This window comes from Neofelis nebulosa, chromosome 7 (genome assembly GCF_028018385.1).
Source record: "Neofelis nebulosa isolate mNeoNeb1 chromosome 7, mNeoNeb1.pri, whole genome shotgun sequence".
Lineage (NCBI taxonomy): Eukaryota > Metazoa > Chordata > Mammalia > Carnivora > Felidae > Neofelis > Neofelis nebulosa.
In genome coordinates, this window is record NC_080788.1 from 126004913 (window position 1) to 126027863 (window position 22951).

Sequence of the window (22951 nt, forward strand, 5' to 3'; positions counted from 1 at the left end):
GGCACCTATGATTAAATTTTTAAAAGTATTCTTGAAAGCATGCAGGTAGGAAGAGAGGAAAATCATAAAACAGGCTTGTCAAAAAGAGGAATAGTAAAGCATAAAAGTATAAATTAATAAATTGGGGCGCCTGGGTGGCTTGGTCGGTTAAGCGTCCGACTTCAGCTCAGGTCATGATCTCACGGTCTGTGAGTTTGAGCCCCGTGTTGGGCTCTGTGCTGACAGCTCAGAGCCTGGAGCCTGTTTCAGATTCTGTGTCTCCCTCTCTCTCTGCCCCTCTCCTGTTCATGCTCTGTCTCTCTCTGTCTCAAAAATAAACATTTAAAAAAAATAAATTAATAAAATAAGTTAACAATAAGTTAATGAAGAGGTTTCCTTTTTAAGCTAAATTTTTCAGTCAGATTTTACAATAGAGACTATAATATGTATTTTCATATCCAAGTTATATATTCAATGATATTTTTCCCATTCTTATTTAACTTTACTTCCTTTTGAGCCAGTATATTTATATAAAACCTATGGCTTCCTGTGAGGAATATCTCACAGAGAAATGACCACCACTGGTCTTGAAATGCTACTGAGTAAAAAGCTGGATGTAGTTTCTTTCACTGCCTGTCATAATATTTAATAAAATCTAAAAATCTTGATGTTTTCCCACAATGTCTCCCAACCACTACTTTCTAGGTGCCTTTCCATGGAGTCTTAGGAAAGTCATCATGGTGAAATTAAATAGCAGAATACTGACCTCTGTGCTCATATCATGGTGCTGATTTATCTCCAAGCTCCTGAATGTCTTAATGGGTGGGATACTATGATGTTTGCTGGTGCTTTGTCCCTACTCTCCTCTCCTCCATGTTTATGTACATGAAACAGACCTGAGGAAAATTTTCCATTTCTTTATATGAAACATAAAAAATTTGGCCTATGTGTATATCAGATTCTGAGGTACTATAATCAACTTGGGATACAATTCATATTTTTTTATTAAAAATTTTTTAGTGTTTATTATTTTTTTTGAGAGAGAGAGAGAGAGAGAGAGAGAGAGAGAGAGGAAATGAGTAAGTAGGGGAGGGGCAGGGAGAGAGGGAGACACAAAATCTGAAGCAGGCTCCAGGCTCTGAGCTTTCAGCGCAGAGCCTGATGCTGGTCTCAAAACCATGAACCGTGAGATCATGACCTGAGCTGAAGTTGGATGCTTAACCAACTGAGCCACCCAGGCGCCCCGAGATACAATCCATATTGGAGGGCAGCTGCCAGATTAGAACAGCAGGGATTTTATGCAGCTATATAAAATCACTTGGTAAAATGGTTAGGACAGGAAAGAGAAGATGCTCAGTCTCTAGAATAAAATAATAATGATATAATGAAAACCAAACCATTTATCAGAAACTGATAAATATTTATTCAATGAATGCATGAATATAAATCAGCAAAAATGAGAGTGATCACTTTTGGATCTGACCTACTTCTTTGTGGCTTATTTTGGTATTGTATTTTATAGCACCTGCATTTTTTAAATGACAGAGTTGTCAGATTTAATATACAAACTCTATGCCTGTGGTAAACTGAGGAGCTAAATGATTATCTAAATAAGAATCCATGAAATAACATTTGAGATCCAATAGTTTAGATAAAAGTGGACTTAAAAAAAAGAGTCATACACTCATTCATCTAATTAGCTGAGCATTTACTATGTTCCAAGTACTATGTAGGGCACTGAGGAAACAGTGGTGAACAAAACAGACATCGCTCCTATCATGGAATTCACACTTTGATGAAGAGATTAATCACTAAACACAAAGTCACTCAGATAAAAAAAATAAATCAGAAGGGTTTTAAAGGAAAACTTTAATACATTATGGGCACTTTTAACAGACACCATACTTAAACCTGTAGGTTCCAAAGGCTTCTTTAAGGACATGACATACAAGCTGGGACTTGAAGAATAAGTATAGTAAGGAAGAAGAGGCGGAAATGGTGTGGATAGTATCCTGGGTCAACAGATTCACACCTTACTGACATTGATAACATTTTATACACATTTACAGGATATTCACAGAATGAAATCCAGCCAGTAACCAAATTAGTATCCTTATTCTTTGCACAAGATTATATATTTCTGATTAGTTCTATGAAAAGATTTTCTACTTTTTGATGACTTGAATTTTATAGTAATATTATCTAACTTCCTTTACCCACTCTTCCACAGTTACCAGAAACCTCCACGTACAAATATGTGTTTAAGTAAAATTACCTTTGGCGATTCATTGTAAGTTTTTCTGAAAAGTGTAAGGACTAAAAAGAAGGGATTCCATACACTTTTTAGTAAATTGGGTAATATAAATGTTACATGTATGATTCATAATAACAATTTCTTCAAACTCCTAACATGAATATTATTATCATGTGGTTGCCTTACACTTTAATCTCTCTATGAGTTGCCTTTCCTTAAATCCAATTTAGAAACTGGTACAGGACTTCATTACTTACAATTCAAGTGTGAAAATCGTGGACTAGACAGGAAGTGACCGCGATCAGTCCAAGACGGGGAGTGGTCTAACCTACGAGCATGGGAACTCTCAGCAAAGATTCCGTCATCCTAAAACAAAGTCAGTTCAATGATTACAAAATGTAAGGATTGGGATTCATTTAAATATACCGAAAATGAAACTGAACGTCAATATACAAGCTATGTTATACAACAGTTTAATTGTAAAAAAAATATGTGCATGTTAAAGAAAATATGAAAGCATTAAAAAAGAGACAGAAGGAAATCACCCATGGCTGTACCAGCATGACATATTTCTTTCTAGTCTTTTTTTCCTGTGGATAGGATTTATACATGTTCTAAAACTGTGTTCTTCATTTATTTACATTAATACTCTAAGCACTTTTGAAGTCTGTATATTATCCTAACCTTTAGCTTATGTTACTCATTTACTATCGAGTGGATAAACTATGCTTTCCTCAGCTATTACTTTATTCGGCATTTAGGTGGTTTCCAATGTTTTACTTCTATAAATAACACTGTGAGAATATCTTTAAATATATAACCTTTTCTATGTTTAGGACTATTCCTTATGACAAATTCTTAGGTGGAAATACTGGGTCAATAAAAACAATTTGATGTTTTTAAATACACTTAGCTACACTGCATTCCATAATGATTACACTAATTCCCTTACTCATTCAACAAATATTTAATACATAAACTACGTGAATAGAGAATAAGGCCCTCTCCTCATGGACTGTATGAATGTGTCCTTGTACCCAAATCTTAGCTGAAAATGGGAATGAATTTTAACTTCAAGTAATTTATTAATTAGATTAAAAACAGATACTTTAATGTATTTTTTTATAATAGTGAAATTGCAATTGTTTTCTCTTGAATGTGTTCTAACCACTTACATGACACTTTGCTTTTTTCCTCCCGCCCCCGCCCCCACTCATTCATTCATGCAACAATAATTTATTGGGTACTTAGTATGCACTGGTCAAAGAGCAACAAAATATTGAGGTATGAAGTTATGAAACCTTCAGGCTTGCAGAAGAGAAAGGCGCCAAATAAACTACACAGAATATAACATAATGAAGAATTATGATGAGTACTGTAAGAAGAACAGGAAATAATTAAATTTAGATTAGAGGTCCAGAGGAGGCCCCCTTGGGAGGTGATATTTAAAGCAATATTTGAATGTTGAGTATGAGTCGGCCAGGCAGAAACTTATGAGTGGAGGATGAGGAAGTGGGAGGTAAGGGGGCGCAGGAGATGGTGGTCTGGGGCTGATGTACCAGACTTGTGTGAAGGTGCAGAAGTGAGAAAGTTTAGTGTGTTTGAAGAATTGTATGAAGGCCCATGACTTCCACACAATGAACTGGGGGTGGGGGGGGGGAGTGAATACAGTGACATCCAGAGGTGGGATCTGGATCTGGGATTTCTTTTTCTTAAGTACCATTACACGGCAATCAAAGATTTAAAATCAAAGGTTTTATATGTATTTCTCAAAGATACTCTGGTCACCATGTGGAGAACAGATTAGAATGGCATAAGTATTGAAGTGGGAAGACCAGTGAAAACACTGTAATTGAGGATAACTGTGGGATCAAGGGCAAAGAAGGGATCATGAATGCTGCCAGAGTCTAGGTGGTCCACATAGATCCCTCAAACCATGGACCCACAGAATAGGGCCTCATGCCACAGGACTATTTGATGAATTAGTTACCATTTTCTGTATCAGGTACCAAGTTAACATTTTATTTGTCACATACGTATGTATGCAAATCCAAAAGAAAAGCCCAAACAAACGATTTTATATAGAATCGTAAAAGGCCCATTTATTCTGAGCTAAAAGCATGGACATAATCCTTAGATGATTCAAGATAATTAGCCTCATGTACCAAAAGGAAGTTTAGGTCTATTCAGATCAAGGCCCTGAGGTTTTTTACCCAAGTGACTTATGGTTTTTACTAATTATGGGGATTTCATAAAAAACTAAAAATCATTCACTATAGGATCTCTGGAAAGAAAAGGATATACATTGTGCCCCCAGTGTATTTCAATAGCTACTTATATGAGCTGACATGGGACAACAGAGCTAGCTTATCACAGTTCAGACATGAAATACTTAAGGCCTGGGTGGAGCTGGAAGATGCACAAATGAAAAGGAGAGTTACGTTCTCAACCAGTGCTAGAAATCTCCATTTAATTATGGCTTCTATATGAAATGAAGCATGAAGGAGAAAAGCATAATAAATGGCTTCCCACTAACAGAGGCTTTGATCATTATGGGCCAATAAGAAAAAGAAAAAATAAGGGAAGCAAATGTACTTTTTGCCCATTGATACCTGGGCTGAAAAAGTGAGAGAAGAGGAGCGGAGTTGCAGGTTTGGGCGCCTTGCTGAATGAAACATAGCGCAAAGACAGACTCAAGATGAGCCTACCAGAGGAAGGATAAAGCACCCAAAGACATTCAAATCCTTTTCATTCTTCCCAAAAGGCACTGTTTTAAATTTCTAAAACAAAAGCAACTAGCATCAAAGTGTGAGTTATATTTTTTCTATTTACAGAAAAAGAATAATTTACATTTTCAATTATAAACAAACGAGCTTATTGACATATGACAATTAAAATATGTCACTGACATATTTCATTCTTAGCAAATTTGGAAAATACAGAAGAAATTGAGAAGAAAATAATGCAATAAATTTAAAAATAGCCTTTTAGCCTAATGTAAAGGTATGTTTTCTGGTTCTTCTTTATAAATACCTTTTTATATTGGGATTCTATATTTGTTGACAATTTTGTTTCCTAGTTTTTCATGTAACATTAGATACAGGAATTTCCTCTACCATTGTCATTATTATCATTATGGTTATAACATAGTCTATTTGAGTAATGTCCCATTGTTGGAAATGTAAGTCTGATTTCCAATGTTTTTTTTTTTCCTATTATAATTTGATAAACATCTTGTGAATAAAGCTTGGTCCACATTTTAAATTTATTAACATAGATTTCTAGAAGTAGAATTATGAGGTGACACATTTTAAGGGTATTTTTTAATATCCATTTAATCTAAGTCGTCAAATTTATTGTCAGTATGCTAATATTCCTAATATTTCCTAAATACCCTCTTAGTGTCTATGGGAGTTCTAGTAATTTCCCTCATTCAGTCTTAATATTGGCATTTGTGTCTTTTCTTTTTCCTAATTGAGCTGGGTAGAGGTTTTTAAAATTTTTTGATCTTTTCAAAAAATCCTGTTTAATTTTCATGCCCTTCCCTCATTTTTCTGCTATTTCATTGATTTCTGCTCTTTATTATTCCCTTCCTTTTAATTTAGGCTTGTTATTTGTTTTCTGGTTTCATAAAGTGGAAACATGGACTATTGATTTGAGACTTTTCTTCTTTGTAACATACACATTTAATGTCATAATTTTCTCTCCAAGCACTATTTTTCAACGTTTTTTATTTTTTATTTTTGGGACAGAGAGAGACAGAGCATGAACGGGGGAGGGGCAGAGAGAGAGGGAGACACAGAATCGGAAACAGGCTCCAGGCTCCGAGCCATCAGCCCAGAGCCTGACGCGGGGCTCGAACTCACGGACCGCGAGATCGTGACCTGGCTGAAGTCGGACGCTTAACCGACTGCGCCACCCAGGCGCCCCGTCTCCAAGCACTATTTTAACTGAGTCCCACAAATCTTGATAAATTATACTTTTATTTTTATAGAGTTAAAATATTTCCTCATTTTCCTTTTGATCCCCCAATGGTTATTTGGAAATATGTTGTTTATTTTCCCTCCAGGAATTTTCCAGATATCTTCCTGTTATTGATTTCTAGCTTCATACCATTGTGGTTAGATGATCATACTTCACATAATTCCAATCATTTTAAATTTATTGAGAATTGTTTTACTGCTCAGAATAGTCGATTTTGGAGAATGCTAGATGTGCACTTGAAAATTACATGTAATTAGCTGTTGTTAGGTGGAGTATCCTATAAATGTTAGTTAAATCTAGTTGCCTGATAGTGTTGCTCAAGTTTTCAATATATTTCTGCCTACTGGTTTATCAATTACTGAGAGGGATATTGAAGTCTTCAACTACTATAATTGTGGATCTATTTTTTCCTTATAATTCTATCAATTTTTACTTCATATATTTTGACACCCTGTTAATAGGTATGTACAATTTATGACTAATACCCCTTTCCATTTAAAATTGTTGACTTTTTCAACCACTCACATTCCTTTTCATATACAGAAAATGAGGAAGCTTAACTCTAATACATCTTTAAGTTGCAACATTTTATAGGTCTTCAAAAGACTGTCAGAATCCCTCACATTAGCTTGAAATATAACTAATGAAATGAACCCTAAAAGAACACCCCCAAAGAAAAATATTTCATAATTCCTTTGAACAATCAACATGCTAGAATATGAAAAAAAAAAATCCTTCCATGTTCTCCAATTTTATACTGATATTTAATTTGTGGAATTTCTATACAACTAAATTTTACAAGGTAACCTAAGATTTCTTTTTTAATTCTTACCTTTCAATCAAATACTTAAATATTTAAATGGAAATACTGGTTAAAAAGGAAGATTCTTTGCAATTTTAGGAATTCTAGCTCTTGCTTTTTACCAATTCTTATATACTTAGTACAAGGACCTATTTTTATTGCTGTCTTAAGTCTCAACAAGCTAGTTAGCCAGAATTCCTTGCAAAAATTCCACTGGGTGAAGGGACTTGCATTTTCTAATATTTTCCCTGGGTTTCTTCCACTTCTCTTTCATAACCCACATTGTAATTGGTTTCTTAAAAGCGGTTCCAACCTGACTAAATCTCTTTGCTAAACTGATCTCTAATGATTAATATTTAATGACGCCCACCAAGTATTTTTCTCCCAGGAATATTATAAGTTCAAAGTTTAGAAGACAGATGATACATTTAATTATTTTTTTTAATTTTAATTTATCCAACCCTTCCCCTGGAGAGAAGGGGAAAAAAAAAAAAAAAAAAACAAAAAAACTTACGTGTTTCTGAATCTGTGGCAGCAATATTTTCCTGAATTTGTCTCTTGCCTAACAATGCACCGTACCTGCATCTCTTTGCCACTGCTAATTCCCAATTCTCTGTAAGTGGTCCAAAAAGCTTAACCTCTTCAGTAAATTTTATTCCTATATGGAAGTTTGGCTGGGCAGATAGTTTACTTAAAGCCTGCCTTCCATATCTCAACCTCCATGGCTACAACTCTAGCTTTTAATTTTAACCTCAATGAGAGTAAGGCTTTCATTGTCTCTATCCTTCCATCTACCCATCCCAATATTCCAAAATTTAGCACAGTACTGTTTGCATTAAGGAATTCAAAAATGGTCAGGTAGGCTCCTTCCTTGGCCAAAGTACAGACATTAAAGTTTGCCATGGTTGAAGCTGGGAAAGAAGAGATTGCCACTCTCATACTCCCAGTTCCTTCATGTTAAAAAATGAGAGCACTGGAGCAGATCATGTCTAAGTCCTCTGGGCATTAACATTTGATGATTGTAATCCATCTGAACAGAACCACTGAACAACCAGTACTATATGCAAACTATCTTTGCCACAGGAAATTCAAATTTATATTAACAGTACTATAAACCTAAAGCCACAGTCATCCACGGATGAAGAGACTCATGTAAATACTGTGCCAGATCAGGCCATTTGTTTATCTTTATTCAATTGATATTTTATTGTATACAACTTAATATTCCTAGAGAGTCACTAATGAAAAAGATTGTACTTATTTTTTTATGTACTTCATATTTGGATCCACATGTTTTCAATCCATTTTCAGAAACTAAAAATTTGCCATAAATAAAAATTTGCCATAAATAAGGATCCTCAAGAATATGTGCCACCAACTTATGAAACAAAGGGAGGAATCAAAGCTGTTTTAATAATGGTGCCTCACTGGAATCAGTGATTATTCTCTTAAAGTGACTGTTGTAAAGGAAACTGATTGTTTGGATAAGTATGTTCTGACATTTTTAATTAAAACTATTAAGACATTTAATTAGTATTCCTTATGTTTTCAGTATCTAGAATTCTGAATTAAAGATGATTAAAAGTGTTATCTTTATAGGTGAGTTTCTCCACAATCTTTCCTAATGCTCTTGTTGAGTAAATTATTGGGCAGAGTAAAAGTATGGTGCTTATTACAGAGAACTAGGTTTGGTAGAGTGGGGCTCAAGTAGGTTAAAAAAATTAATGTGCTCATCTAAGTATCTTGTTGATTCCTAAGGAAGCACCTTTGACCCATTGCTATTTTCAAATTTTATAACAAAGAAAAACCCCAACTCATTTGGCAACCTTTTGTTTAGCTTTTAAGAGCTAGATGAAATCAACTAGTTAAATATTATGGCTGGCAAGTTACTATTGATCACTTCAAAAGAATAGAAATCTCTTCAAATTTCAGCATGATTTGATTGCCTACAAAGTTTCAGATGAGTCATCTAAGCATTATCGGGAAAACAGCATTTAAATTTTTGTTAGAATTCCAGAAAGGCTGAAGCTAGGGAAAAAAATTAACCACCAATTTTACATGTATAATAGTATACACATTGTATATTGGAGTTAAAGATGAAGCAAATAGTGTCCTCAAAAGCATTTCCCAAATTTCAGTAATCTCCTACAGTTATACTTACTATTTTCTTTCATGTTAAAGATTAGTCTTGCACCCTAAGTCTCTATATAGGAGAGGCTTAAAGGATGGGAGATTGGTTGAGCATGGGGGAGGCCTGGAGCTATATTTGCATAGAATTTATATATTATTTCTTACCAAACCATGGAGAGAAGTGATTATAAATGAGATACCTGGATTATTACGGGGTTAAAGCTCCTCAAATTCTCCCACAGCTAATACTATTGTTTCTAAGCAACATCTGTAAAATTACTTGAATAATAATACACTAGTGATGTATTTTAATGGTTATTAAATAAAAATCACCTATAATCTTGAATTGTACCAGGATTGTGCATAGCACGTTTTAGCAGCTACTGTTGTAGAGGATTTAAGATATGTACAGAAATAGCTGACCTGAGAGACAAAGAGCTAACAGCCATTAATTGCTATGAGCAAAGTATAAACAAATCATAAGAGATTCAAGGAGGGAGAAACAGCTTCCAGGAGAAAAGCATATACTTCTATCATACGCATGCTTACATTGAACAAATACAACAAAGGGCTTTGGCAAACTCTGCCTTCATAAACTGTGCTGAAAGCCATTGTCAACACTTCCTCACCTACCTCATCTTATCCTGTACAACATCTGCTTCTTTTAAAAGACGTTATGTACTAAAATCTTCAACTAGAAACTGAAAATCATGATTTTTCTTTCAGGAGGAGGAAGGAAGGGAACAAAACATGCCTTCTGTGATTTTACTATAAAACCCACTGCTAATTAAAACTACGTATTTAGCGTAAGTGAAGAGCAAAAAGGGCGGGCAGCAAATGGGGATTTCTTGGACAAAACCACGCTCATCTGTGAATTCAGATTAGGAATGCTATGTTGACTTTTGAACATTCTGTTCTATTTGAAACAGCTGGGGCAGCAAGGAAGCCTGTATGTTCTACAGAAACCCAATCAGATGAAAGAGAGGCCATGAAATGCTTCTGGTGTCTACACATGGAGAGAAAATGTTGTGTCAGACTCAGCTTTGAATTCCAAACATAAACTTTTAGATCAGGCTTTGTCCAGTAAACCTGGTCAGCTTCATACAATACTATGTTATGGTCTCAGAAACTGTGGACGTTGGTCCTGCTGGATCTCGAAAGGTTTGTAGAAATTGGATTTTTTTCTTTTTACTTAAATTCTAGTTAACGCACAATGTAGGATTAATTTCAGGTGTACAATAGGGGGAATCAACACATCCATACATCACCCAGTGCTTATCATGTCAAGGCCACTCCTTAATCCCCATCACCTATCTCACCCATCTGGTTGCCATGGAAGTAAACAGCAGGAGATCACGGTAGCCTTGGCTGAAAGGGAACCTGCCTCCAATGCTTCCTGCTAACCCTACTCTCCACCAGCAGGGGGGTTGTGCTGGATGTCTCACCGCCTTCTTACAACAGCAATAAAATGAGAGAAGTCAGTTGCCAATATGGTTCTGTTATCCCAACAGATAACTTTCGGTCAGTACTAATGCAGTCAGGGTTCTACAACTGTAATGCTAATAGTGATCCTGTTCCAAACAAATGTGCACAACACTCTTCCCTGTGCCTTGTCATTACAAACCTCTTTTCAAAAGCCTTTGAAGCATCTTTCTTTTCTCTGAACACCAGCTGCAATGTATTGAGGCTTCCATTACAGTAGTTATCTTTTTGTCTTTTGCACTACAGTTTGTGTGAAGGCTTTGAATTCCTGAAGGTTGGTAATGACTTTTCTTTATCATGTCATTGCCTCTAGCCCCTAGCAGAGTGCTTGTATATAGTAGAGACCCAAATGTTTGTTGAATGTTATAATTAAACAACAACAAACACGTATATCCTACAGTTAAGAAATGGAAGCTCCAAAAAGGCAGGGAGCTTTGTCTCTTTTGTTCACTGATGTGAGCCGATGCACCTAGTAAGTTTGTGGCACATAACTTACACTCAGTACATATTTGTTGAATGCATGGATAAGTATTATGAATTTCCAAAGAGCCTGGGAAGTACTTATTTGACTGGTAAATAAAGAAGAGGAAATATTATACATATGCGTAAAGGAAGAAAGACTAGATTGGCCATTTCCCCTTTCTTTAGACCAGGGGTTGGCAAACTTTTTCTTTAGAGGGTCAGATAGCAAATATAGGCCTTTTGAGCCATTTAGTCTCTGTTGCACCTACTCAAATCTGCTGCTGAGTGTGAAAGCAGCCACAGACAATATGTGAATAAATGAGTGAGGCTGTATTTCAATAAAATTTTATTTGCAAAAGCAGCTGGCAGGCAAGATTTGCCCCACTGGAGGTAGTCTGCTGATTCCTGCTCTAACACAATTATGCAAGAATCATCTATTAGGATGAAGACAGAGAGGTAACTATTCCCTCTGTAAAGACCATGCCTTCTGCATCTTTTTACATCCCGCATCCTCACCTCTAACAGGTACGTAGTACAGGGCTTTGCAGTGTGGTAGCTGCACAGTATGTTTGTAGAATTAAACTGAATCCTACAGCAAGTGATTTCCCAGAACCACAGTTGTCAGTAGAACCAACAAATTCAAGTTGCTGCAATGTGCCTTTTCTTTGAACTCTCCTAGCAAAATACGTGGGAAGTTAATAGCTGCAGAAATAATGTCAAATAAAACTAGGACACCTTCTCTCTTGATAGAGTACCAATGCCTCTTACTTGAGGCGTATTCTTTAGGATGTCAATAATTAACCAGAGGTAGTAGCTTTTTTGATTATCCCTGAAGCCAAGAAATGATTAACCACTGTCTCACTGCCCATCTGAGCTCATGCTTCTTTTGAAACTTTTTCAATGAATTATTTTCACAAAAAGCACATGAGCAAATCATTGTTGGTATCCACAACTGGCCAAAATGTGCTCCCACATTTTCTCTCCAATGACTACAAACATATATTCTCATGAGTGTTAAGTTAGATGACTGCATTATTTCAGGCCAGACATCTGTTACAAATGGTGATAGTCTACATATTCATTACTGAAAAGGATCAATGTTTTAAAATGTTTAAGTAATATGAATGTGGAACAATGTCATCATAAAATGTACTTTGTGCCCTTTTCTTATACTTGAACTACGTATTTGCGACATTTTCAACTTTTTCTCATTTTGCTAAGTGGTGGCCTCACTTACAAACCAGGCCTGATTTCCTCTTCCGCTGCAAATATAATTTTTAAAGAGAACTCCAACAAGATTACTTGCCGAACATGTTACCCATTCATAGCTTTGCCATATGCTGTTATGGAAATTACAAAGATGTAAAGCAATCTGGGTGTCACGAGACGGTACTGATTCACCTGATACCATATCTAACTGTAGCGGGAAATAATGCTTTAAATGTTTCATTTGCATCTAGACCTCTGTTGAACTAAGAGACATGTACTGTGTGTGTATTTTTGGAGACAACTGACTTTCACATATTAAAAATGTAGTTCTACATTTGGTGCTAGAAACATGAAGGTATATGAGGTCCAAATATACACTATGATAGCTTAGTGTCAAGGACATAGATTACTGAGGTCAGGCAGATTTAGGTTTTAACTCTGGTGCAACCATTTAATCGCTCTATAATCTTCAGTGGTGGAAGAGGAAAACTAATGGTGCCAACCTGTCGCTGGGAGGATTAAATGAGAGAATGCTTGTATAAAGCCTGTGACACCTACAAAAAGAGCAACTTATGTGGTTGGCTCAACAATGAGTGGTTATTACTATTAGCTACTGCTGCCTAACTCTTGTGCTTCTGTTGAAGGTTAGGAGCAGACCCTATAGGTGGTGGAGAAATGCTTGAGTATATGGGACCTGTTGGGGATGCTGGGAGCTGATTTAGTGAAATGAGCATATGCTATAAGAGACAACAAGGTCACTGTTATCATCAATACCAAATGACAAAAAACAAAGGGAAAAGGGCACAGAGTTACAGGATGCCCTTTTCACAATGAGAGCATCAATAATGTGACATAAGTGTGTTGTTTTTATTTGGGATGGTGCAAGTGGAGAGCTCATTTTAAGCATGCTAGGGAAGGGCTTATGAAAATGAACACTGCCTTTATATCCACTGAGCATTCTATCCAATTACATTCAGAGGAGGGAAGAAGCTTCTTAGAAATAATTATGTTTGGCTGTAATAAGTGAATATATACAGTGTAATGAATATTCATACATACTGAGGTCTGTGAGAATATAAAAAAGATAGAAGAAACTGCCTTTTTTTTTTTTTTTCTAAACTGACTTGGGAGTATACATTTGAATATAGATGGATTCTCTCTAAGTCAGTGTTCTGAATGGGGGACAAACTAGGGGATGCTGGGCAGTGTCTGGAGACACATTTTGATGCCATAACTTGTGATGGAAGATGCTACTGGCATCTGGTGAGTACAATCTAGGGATGCCGCTAGATGTCCTAGAACGCGTAGGACAGGCTCCATCACAAAGACCTATCTGGCCCAAATGTTAACACCAAGGTTGAGAAACCCTGCTCTAAGCTAAAAACTGTTCAGGGTCAAACGGGTTTAAAATCACCCACACCCCAGATGGATTTGGGGGAGACTCCAGGGAAGGGCAGACTTTTTGTCAATATGGTCAGATGTTCCCAGGCTCCTGTGTTGATTCCACACCAATGAACCATATGCTGAAGTAGATGAATGGAGTTCATATCCTCAGGGAAAAAAGGACTATAAATGCCAAGACTGTAGTTTACAAAGTACTATGTGTTACTTGACCTTCTGGAGACTTCAGCACTGACAGTGGCTGGATTTACACACAGAGGAGGGCAACTACCTATGTCAAGTCTCTGGCCAACCTAGAGACCAGGGGTTTCCTTCCACACAAATTTCCTAAACAACATCAAAGCCAAGAGACAACATAATAAGCAACAATGGCATAAAATTAAAGATAGTTCCCATGTGCAAATTTACAGGCAAAATCTTTGGATTTTTATTCTCTACTCCCACAAAACTGAAGAGTAATATCTTTTCTTTTACAACTACCCTTACATGAACCCTACAGGGGTAGCCTAGCAGGTTATAGCCATAAACATGGGTAACGCTCAAAGACTGAAAATGGATACAAAGGACATTACTTTGGAGTTTTTGACTCCGTACTTGGTATCATCTCGGCGCTGCTGAAGAGATTCTTTGTGAACTCTGTATTTAGAATATCTCCCATCAATTCTCTCAGATAAACTGTAGGAATCCTGAAAAAGAAAAAAATAAAAAACAGCAATGTCAAAACCAGGAGGTGAGAGGAAAATCAGTACTTGAATTGCACATAAGAAAGTATTGATAATTATAGGTGGTTAGGGAAATATAGGGGAATTACAGGTTGCCAAGGAGGAAGAAGAAAACAGTCTCTGGATGCTACCTTAAAAATAAAAACAGGGTCCCACATTGGTATTTGTGTCCTTTTTATACTAGTCCTATGCCAGTCTGAAATGGTCGACATCCTTTAGCTGAAGGGAAAAAGGTTTAAGTAGCAGTGAGTTGTCCAAAGATGGTCATTAACTACACACTTTTGAATGTTGTGTATTATCTCTCAGAGCAGTATCTGACACCAAAATATTCTATGTTAAAAAACAATGTTACCTTTGAAAGTAGAGTCCTCGTTCATCACTAATTCTTAAACAATATTTTACCTTTTAACCAGCATATCACGTTGACTTTGAAACTGAAGGGTATTTCATCTGCCCTCAAAAGAATAAAAAGATTCAGGTAATAAAGAAATTAAGAAAAGTTTTGGGGTCATTAATTCATTCTTCTTCCCCCCTCTCTCCTTCCCTTCTTCCCTTCCTCCATTTTTTGGGGGGAGAGAATGGAACACAGCAGTCACGATACCCAGTTACTTAGACATTTCCATTATGAATTAGGGGAAAAATTAGAATAAAATGAGGGCAACTGATTTGCATATGTAAGAAAAATTATCTATGGGATCTCATTCCCCAAATAGTCCCAAGGAACTTATTGAGTGTTCAAGCTGGAAGGGGTATTAGAATCCCAAAGTTCTCATTTTTATATATAAAAAGCTATAGCCCAGGGAAGTTAAGAATGATTTGCCCAAGACTAGGCAATTTGTGACAGATTGGGCTTCAAGCCCAATGCTGTTTCCTTCCTACCATACCAAATATGTAAAGTTTAAATGTGGAATTGTAGAGTTGAGCCACTTCTTTCAAAATAAGTTTTTAAAAAAATGAGAGACACTATGACATGTTTAAAGAAAAAAGCCAAGGCTATCTAAGTAGGATGAAATATGTATTTACTATAGCTTATATTTGCCTAGAGTCATAGACTGTAGCATTTTTTTAATTTATTATTTAAAAAAAATTTTTTTAACATTTATTCATTTATGAGAGACAGCACAAGCAGGGTAGGGACAGAGAGAGAGGGAGACACAGAAATGAAGCAGGCTCCAGGATCTGAGCCGTACAGCACAGAGCCCAACATGGGGCTCGAACTCACAAGCTGTGAGATCATGATCTGAGCCGAAGTCAGACGCTTAACTGACTGACTGAGCCACCCAGGCACCCCTAATAGACTGTAGTATTAACAAGAAATATACATGTGAAATACATCTTCATATATATGCTAGTGAGGCCAGTATGAGTAGGAACCATGCAGATAATATTGTATAAGCCCCTCATTTTAGGGATGAGGATATAAGTAAGATATTAAGTAATTTTGCCTGGTACATGAGCTTGGATCAGAGTTTACATCTTTGGGCTCTTGTTGACAGTATCCTGATTTTTAGAATTAAAAATCATTAGGTTGACTAAATAAGCTCTTTTTAATCGTAGAGATGACTTTAGAGTACATAGAGAATGGGTTTTAAGCTAGAGGCAGTAGGGCAAAGAAAATGGGTTTTGTAGTTAATACACAGAACTAAGTCCCAGTTCCAACTAATTTACATACTCTGAGCTTCAGTTTCTTCAGCTGTAACTTGGGGGAAGATAGTGCCCATGAGTAGCATGTCTGAGGATTTTTTTTTTTTAAGTAATATAGGGTTAGAACTTAGCTACTGCCTGCTGCATAGTAGTGCAGAATACTTGCTAAATGAACTCCTTTCCATTTCAAGCTAAAGGTTTCAATTTTAATGACTAATATTGGAAAGTACAATTATGAACTTTGGAAAATATTCTCTCCCAAAGTTTCACTATATAGGCATCTTCATATGTGTGTGTATATATAAGCTAGAGTTGGAGATAATCACTAGCCCATACGATAAAAAATAATAATAAAACCTTTTGGTAATAGTATTGAACTTTTTTCTTTCTCAGTTTATTTATTTATTTGGAGAGAGAGAGAGAGACAAAATCCCAAGCAGGCTCTGCGCTGTCAGCCCAGAGCCCAACATGGGGCTCAAACTCACGTACCACGAAATCATGACCTGAGCTGAAATCAAGAGTCAGAGGCTTAACTGACTGAGCCACCCAGGTGCCCCAACAGTACTAAACTTTTAAATTGTACTTATGAATATCCTGTTCAGTGTAGACCCTGGAGAAAAGGTGAGCTGTCACTAGAGGCTAAATTATATTTTTATGCTGGTATAAGATGACATCGGTTTCTCAGTGACAAACGCCGCCTGTTGTCTGCCCTTCCTTCCCTTAGATGACTTGTTAGCTACAGAGAAAAAAGCAGAAAAGATATATATGGGTGTTAACATATTGCCTACTCTCCACATTGGGTAATATTAGGGTGAGTGGAAATCACATCTTCTTGGATACTAGTTTCATAATCCTTTGACAGGGATTTAGAATGCAAATACATGGGGGGCGCCTGGGTGGCTCAGTCAGGTAAGCATCTGACTTCGGCTCAGGTCATGATCTCACGGTTGGGGAGTTCGAGCCCTGTGTTGGGCCGTTGGCCTCCATGCTGACAGTTCAGAACCTGGAGCCTGCCTCGGATTGTGTGTCTCCCTTTCTCTCTCTTCCCCTCCCCTGCTCCCACTCTGTCTCTGTCTCTGTCTCTCTCTCTCTAAAGAATAATGGGGCACGTGGGTGGCTCAGTTGGTTGGATGTCTGACTTCGGCTCAGGTCATGATCTCACGGTTTGTGGGCTCGGGCCCCACATCAGGCTCTGTGGTGAACGCTTGCTCCGAGACTGCTTTGGATTCTGTGTCTCCTCCTCTCTCTGCCCTTCATCTGCTCGCACTTTGTCTCACTCTGTCTCTCAAAAATAAATAAATGTAAAAAAAAAAAAAGAATAAACAAGCATTAAAAAATGCAAATACATAATTAAATCATGAGAAAGAATTGAAACTTTAGCAAAATGTACTAGAAACACTTGGATTTGTTCTATTTGTTACAGTCTAGATTTCTGGATATGTCAGCTCAACCCTGGATCCCTTTCAATTATGTTTAGTTGCTGAACTACCAAAATATGCTAAGTGAGTTGATGTCAAGATAGTGCAGACCTTGAGAGCCACATCGTATCAGTGCCTCCAGTAATCAATATGGCATGATCAGGCTATATTTCCTACTCACTAGATTCTCAAATAATATGTTAGATACAAACAAAACCTAAATATAACATGTTATATTTTAAAGCCAATGTGAAATAAGAGGTTCATGGTTTTCAAAGAGAACTCTCACCATTGTTAACTTCAGCCATATGGGGCCAGAAAATTATAAATTGTTAAAACTGTCCATTGTGTATTCATCCCAAAAGGGATATTCTCTGGCCTGAACCTTGTTTGGCAGGACTGCTGGCAGGGATAGTTGTTTTGCATCTCTCCTCTATGAAAACTTTAAAAGTTACAATAGGTAAATCCACACATGTAGTTAATCTCCTAGATATGGAATGATTTGTAGAGTTCTATTAACAAATAGCATGAGATGTAAAATCTAAAACTGTGGATCTGAATTCAACTATCATAGTATGGAAATAACCTGTATACCTTCATGTCTCTAAAACAAACAGTACTCTGAAAATCTGTAATTAAAAAAAAAAGAAGATAGTTCATAAGGTGAAATTGCTGATCAAAAAAGCTGTCTAGGAGTATTACTCAGCGATCAAAAAAGAATGAAATCTTGTCATTTACAACTACGTGGATGGAACTAGAGGGTATTATGCTAAGTGAAATTAGTCAGAGAAAGACAAATATCTCTTTCTCATATGAGGACTTTAAGACACAGAACAGATGAACACAAGGGAAGGGAAACAAAAATAATATAAAAACAGGGAGGGGGACAAAACATTGTGAGACTCTTAAACATGGAGAACAAACAGAGGGTTACTGGAGGAGTTGTGGGAGGGAGGATGGGCTAAATGGGTAAGGGGCATCAAGGAATCTACTCCTGAAATCATTGTTGCACTATATGCTAACTTGAATGTAAATTAAAAAAATAATAATAAATTAAAAAAGCTATCTTCAGTGTAATATGTAACCTCTTTTGAATCTTAGGTTTTTCTAAATTAAAGTTAAAGCTTTGGGAGGCCAAATGAGCTTCTAGTGTGAGGGTAAAAGTCTCTATTTTTCCTCTAATATGTAAGTTCCAGTATTTTCAATCCTGATTTAACAAATATCAATAAACTCTGATAAGATGGAGTATTAAAAATCCCCTATGTTTTTTGGTCTTTCCTCCCTCCCTACAACTTTCTTTGCACATCAGGAAGATGTCAAATGTTCTCAGTCAGATAAGAATACTGAAAGAGACAAGCCAACTCTTTCTCACTCTGAAGTCTTTGAAATCTTCTAGTAAGCTCAGTTTCTCAGGCACAGACTCCAGATGGTCCAAGGCCACTCGGGTACTCTGAAAAAGAAAACATAAGGAAACCAAACAGTATAAAAAATTGATCAATACTCTCAGAATCCAAGTACTAAAAACCACTTGTACCCAGGGTAGAAGCAGTTCAAGCTATAGATTTAGAGAGTCAAATAAGAACAGATATAATAGTATTTCTAAGATAACTGTATCTTTTTAATTCAGAAGAATTATTTCCTTTCACGAAGTATATGAGATGCATTTGCAAAACTGACTCACATAAAAACTCTTCCTGGATAATTATTTTCAACTGACATGCTATGAAACTTTCTATAGAGTATTTCATATTAATATTAATTTACAAACCTGCTTCAGTGAGCATCAGAAATAAAGCACCAAATAATATTGAGGGATAGATGAATTTGCAGTTACCTCTCTATGGAGCATATTAGAGATCCTCACATGTTGCCATTACAAAGAAGAAAAGAGTTCTCAACAATTATTTTAGTTCAAAAGGAAGAGGAGGTTGTCATAAAACTTTGGAGAAGCACCTGAAATTAAAAAATTGCCACAGGGACACAAAATCCTGTTGATTATAAATCAAAAACTTAGTCTTTGATGAGGTGGTCACTGATTTACACCCACCAATATAAACATTAAGAGGGAATGATCTGAAAATTCTTTCAAAGCCAATATAAACTAAGAAGTGGTGGAATAACCTTGAGACCAGAGACTGTATCATATGCATTTCTGCATTCTTAGCCTTGTCACAGGGACAGCACATCTCTGTATCCTCAGTCAATAGATATTAGCTTTTAGTCATATTGGACCTCTATTGTGTTAAGCCATGAGATTTCAGGGTTTGTTAATGATTACATAGCACAGTTGCCTTAATTATTGAAAATAATGCCTGAGAATTACATAATTAAAATGTAGGCTAATCAAGTGGTCAAGTTTTGTTTTTTTTTTTTGGTGGGAGGAGGCTCCAGATTATATGAGGATTCTTTTTTTTTTTTTTTTTTTTTTTCTCAGAAGTTCAGTTTGCCTGGAACTAGACAGGGTTAGGAACTGGTGTTATCATCATTTGGTATACCCACTTACACTTAATCTTCTATTTCAAATCCTCTATCTCATCCCAATGCTGTTGCCTGCCTTCACTTCCAGTACAGAGCTTCTCCAGAACATATGCGTACAGTTCTGCAAGGTTTGTGTTGGGGTAGGGATGGAGACAGAGTTGAGGGTCTAACTCTTCCTTGCAGACACTTTTGATATACTCACTTCCACCTTCTCCTTCTGTAGAAAACAGTACATCCAATTCAAAAGCATCTCTAAAATTCTTCAGGGTGAATGATATTTGCTTTCCATCTGTATCCCCTTGATAGGCACTTGGGTTTTAACTTCTCTGTTTTGAGTCATTTTACCATTTTCCCTTCCGTGTTCTCCATCTTGGGAGTTCTACCTGTCTTTTAGCTGTCAATGCATAAATCGGTGTTTCTCTCTCTTTATATTCTTATTTCTCAAGTGTGATTTTTGAGAGAAGAGCAGAAACACCCTCACATTACCATTTTGAAACTGGAAGTCATATGCGCTGTTTCTTCAAGTTCGTAAAAATCTTCTTTTCCAGTTCCATTTAAAGGATTTAGTATTTTCTTCCTTCTGCTTAACATTTATATGCTTGTTAGTTTTTTTTTTTTTCCACATGTGTTCACTTAAAGGCCCATGCATTTTAAATGGCTTCATTTGTTTTTTCATATGTAGGAAAGATTCATCAAAATGACACGTTTCTTAATATAGGCCCCAACATGTAGGTTTAGGAGAGCAAGTAATTTTAGCCACCATATGTGTTATATTCATTTCAATAGTAAAATTCCCCCAAGAATTATATTGGCCCTTTAACAATAAAATACAGATCAATGCCATGGTGAATTCAAAGCAAAAATTTTTTGTGTGTCAAATAAAATCTTCTTCATAAACAATGATTCTAATAGCCTTGTAGTTTGGAAACTTTATTTCCCTTTTTTTTTTTTTTTTAATCCCATAAATCTTCTCATTTAGAAGTGACCCTCTGAACCAGGGAGAAGTATGGTAAACTCATTTTGTTCTTAAAATAAGCAAATGATTTCTTTCCCTACTGTAAAATTCAGCATGTTATGCAAATATTTTTGCTTCAAATTTTCAATCAACCAGGTGGCTGTGTGAAAAAATTTTTTTCTTTCATATTTTCACATACTAGTTTATTTTGACTATTTGATAGTTTTTGGATGCATATTCAAAATGGCAAATATATACATATTTATATGTATATATATACATATACATATAAAACCTTAAAAAATCACTGGCTTCTACTTTCTTAAGTACAGTTATTTTTCTACTCTCCTCCTCCACCCCCCACATCTCCATTAAGGTCTTTAAGCTTTCGCATCATCTTATTTTAGTTGTGGCTTACTTATATTCCTTTCATGTGTTGTTTCTAAGTATCTTAGCATCTTCCTCAGTATCAGAAATTGTTTCTGATACACAAGCCTTTCCCTTCATCCTTATAGTCTCGTCAATCGGGTAACATCAAATGTGTATCTAGGTATCACAGAAAGATCCACCAGACATAGATGGCACAGGTCCTGTTCTTTAAGAGCTTTTAATTCACTGGGGGGAGAAATTTGCACATGCAAAAGATGTAAGAATTATACAAAGAAAAGTGGACTGAATTTATTTTAAAGAAATTATATATATAGATGCTGAGATTTTTAAGGCGTCTGCAATGGTACAATAGGAAATAATGAAGACAATGAGTCCAGGCCTGTAGGTATCTCAGGTCTCATAATTTCATCAGTAAGTGATATTTGGGAGGAATATATTTATTTTCTGTCCATGTCTCTCTCTGTATACATGTGAGCATGCTTAAAACCACCACTCTGGCATACAGACTTAAGAGTATGCATATTCACAAACTTTTTTTCTTTTTTAATAATGTGAGACTGTCTTAGGCATTATGATTAGAGTCCGCTCACATTACATGTCACTTCAAGTTCACTTTTCCCCAAAAGCTAGTGGTGCTAGAAAAAGGGGACCATTAAGAAATGAATAGTCTAAATAAGGAACTTTTTGGTTTTTGGATGCCATAAAGATCCATAAAGCATGTTAGTTTCTAGCGCAACTCGTGCAGAGTCAGGGAAACTTTATTTTTTAAGTTGGTTCATTATTTTCTGCCTTACACTATCTAATGCTTTAAAGGGCACAGACAAGTCTCCACTGTTAGAATGAAGGAAATAATTTCTCCAGTTCATTCAGAAATGGCACCAGCAAATGACAGGTGTTTAACCTGTCTTTAATTTTCTTATTGATTTTCTAGAACTAAATGGGACATTCACAAAAGGATTTAAACACTGTTTCTCTTTTGAAAATATCAGTAGATATTAAATTTCATATCAAAATTGAAAACAAAGAAAAATTCACAATTAAGAGTCCATTTCATAAAGGACCAATACATTGTGTATAATGCTTGGTTTATCTCAGAAGCTAAAGAGCTGAACTTCCACTGAGCTAAGAGTGGTGGCAAAGCAAATGATCAATTATTCCTAATTCCATTTAGTGGCATAATGAAAGACTGAACCATAAAAATGTAACTCAATTTCAAATACTTCTTAGCCCTCACCCCATGGTATGATGTAGTCACTATTGCTATCCCCATTATACAGATAAGGTAACTGAGAACCAAAGTGTGAATAACCTCCTCACAGTCATGTTGTGGAAAAACTGGGATGCGAATCCAAGCAGTCAGAGTGCAGATATGGCAGTGTTCTTGTTTTTATTTTTAAAGTTTATTTATTTTGATAGAGAGAGTACATGTGCAGTGGGGGAGGGGTAGAAAGAGAGGGAGAAAGTTCTGCCATGTCATTGCAGAGCCCTAGGCAGGGCTTGATCTCATGAAACATGAAGTCACGATCCGAGCTGAGCAGGCACTCAACCGACTGAACCACAGGGCACCCCAGCAAAGTTCTTATTATATAAATATGTTCATGGTAAATCACCAGAATCTGTAACACTATTTTATGTAAATTC

The 22951-nt window shown here is 36.2% G+C and overlaps 1 protein-coding gene across 7 annotated transcripts in view; it reads right to left on the minus strand.

The window, feature by feature from the left end:
• Nucleotides 1-22951, minus strand: part of CEP128 (centrosomal protein 128) — a 385845-nt gene that overhangs the window by 6130 nt on the left and 356764 nt on the right. For 6 of the 7 annotated variants that reach the window (XM_058739903.1, XM_058739906.1, XM_058739900.1 and 3 more), the window contains 3 exons: nt 18860-18937; nt 14276-14389; nt 2491-2599 (listed from right to left, as the gene is read on the minus strand). In XM_058739903.1, the coding sequence (XP_058595886.1) occupies nt 2491-2599; nt 14276-14389; nt 18860-18937 (301 nt within the window). The remainder of the gene's footprint in view (nt 1-2490; nt 2600-14275; nt 14390-18859; nt 18938-22951) is intronic. The other variant, XR_009264662.1, reaches the window with a different exon arrangement.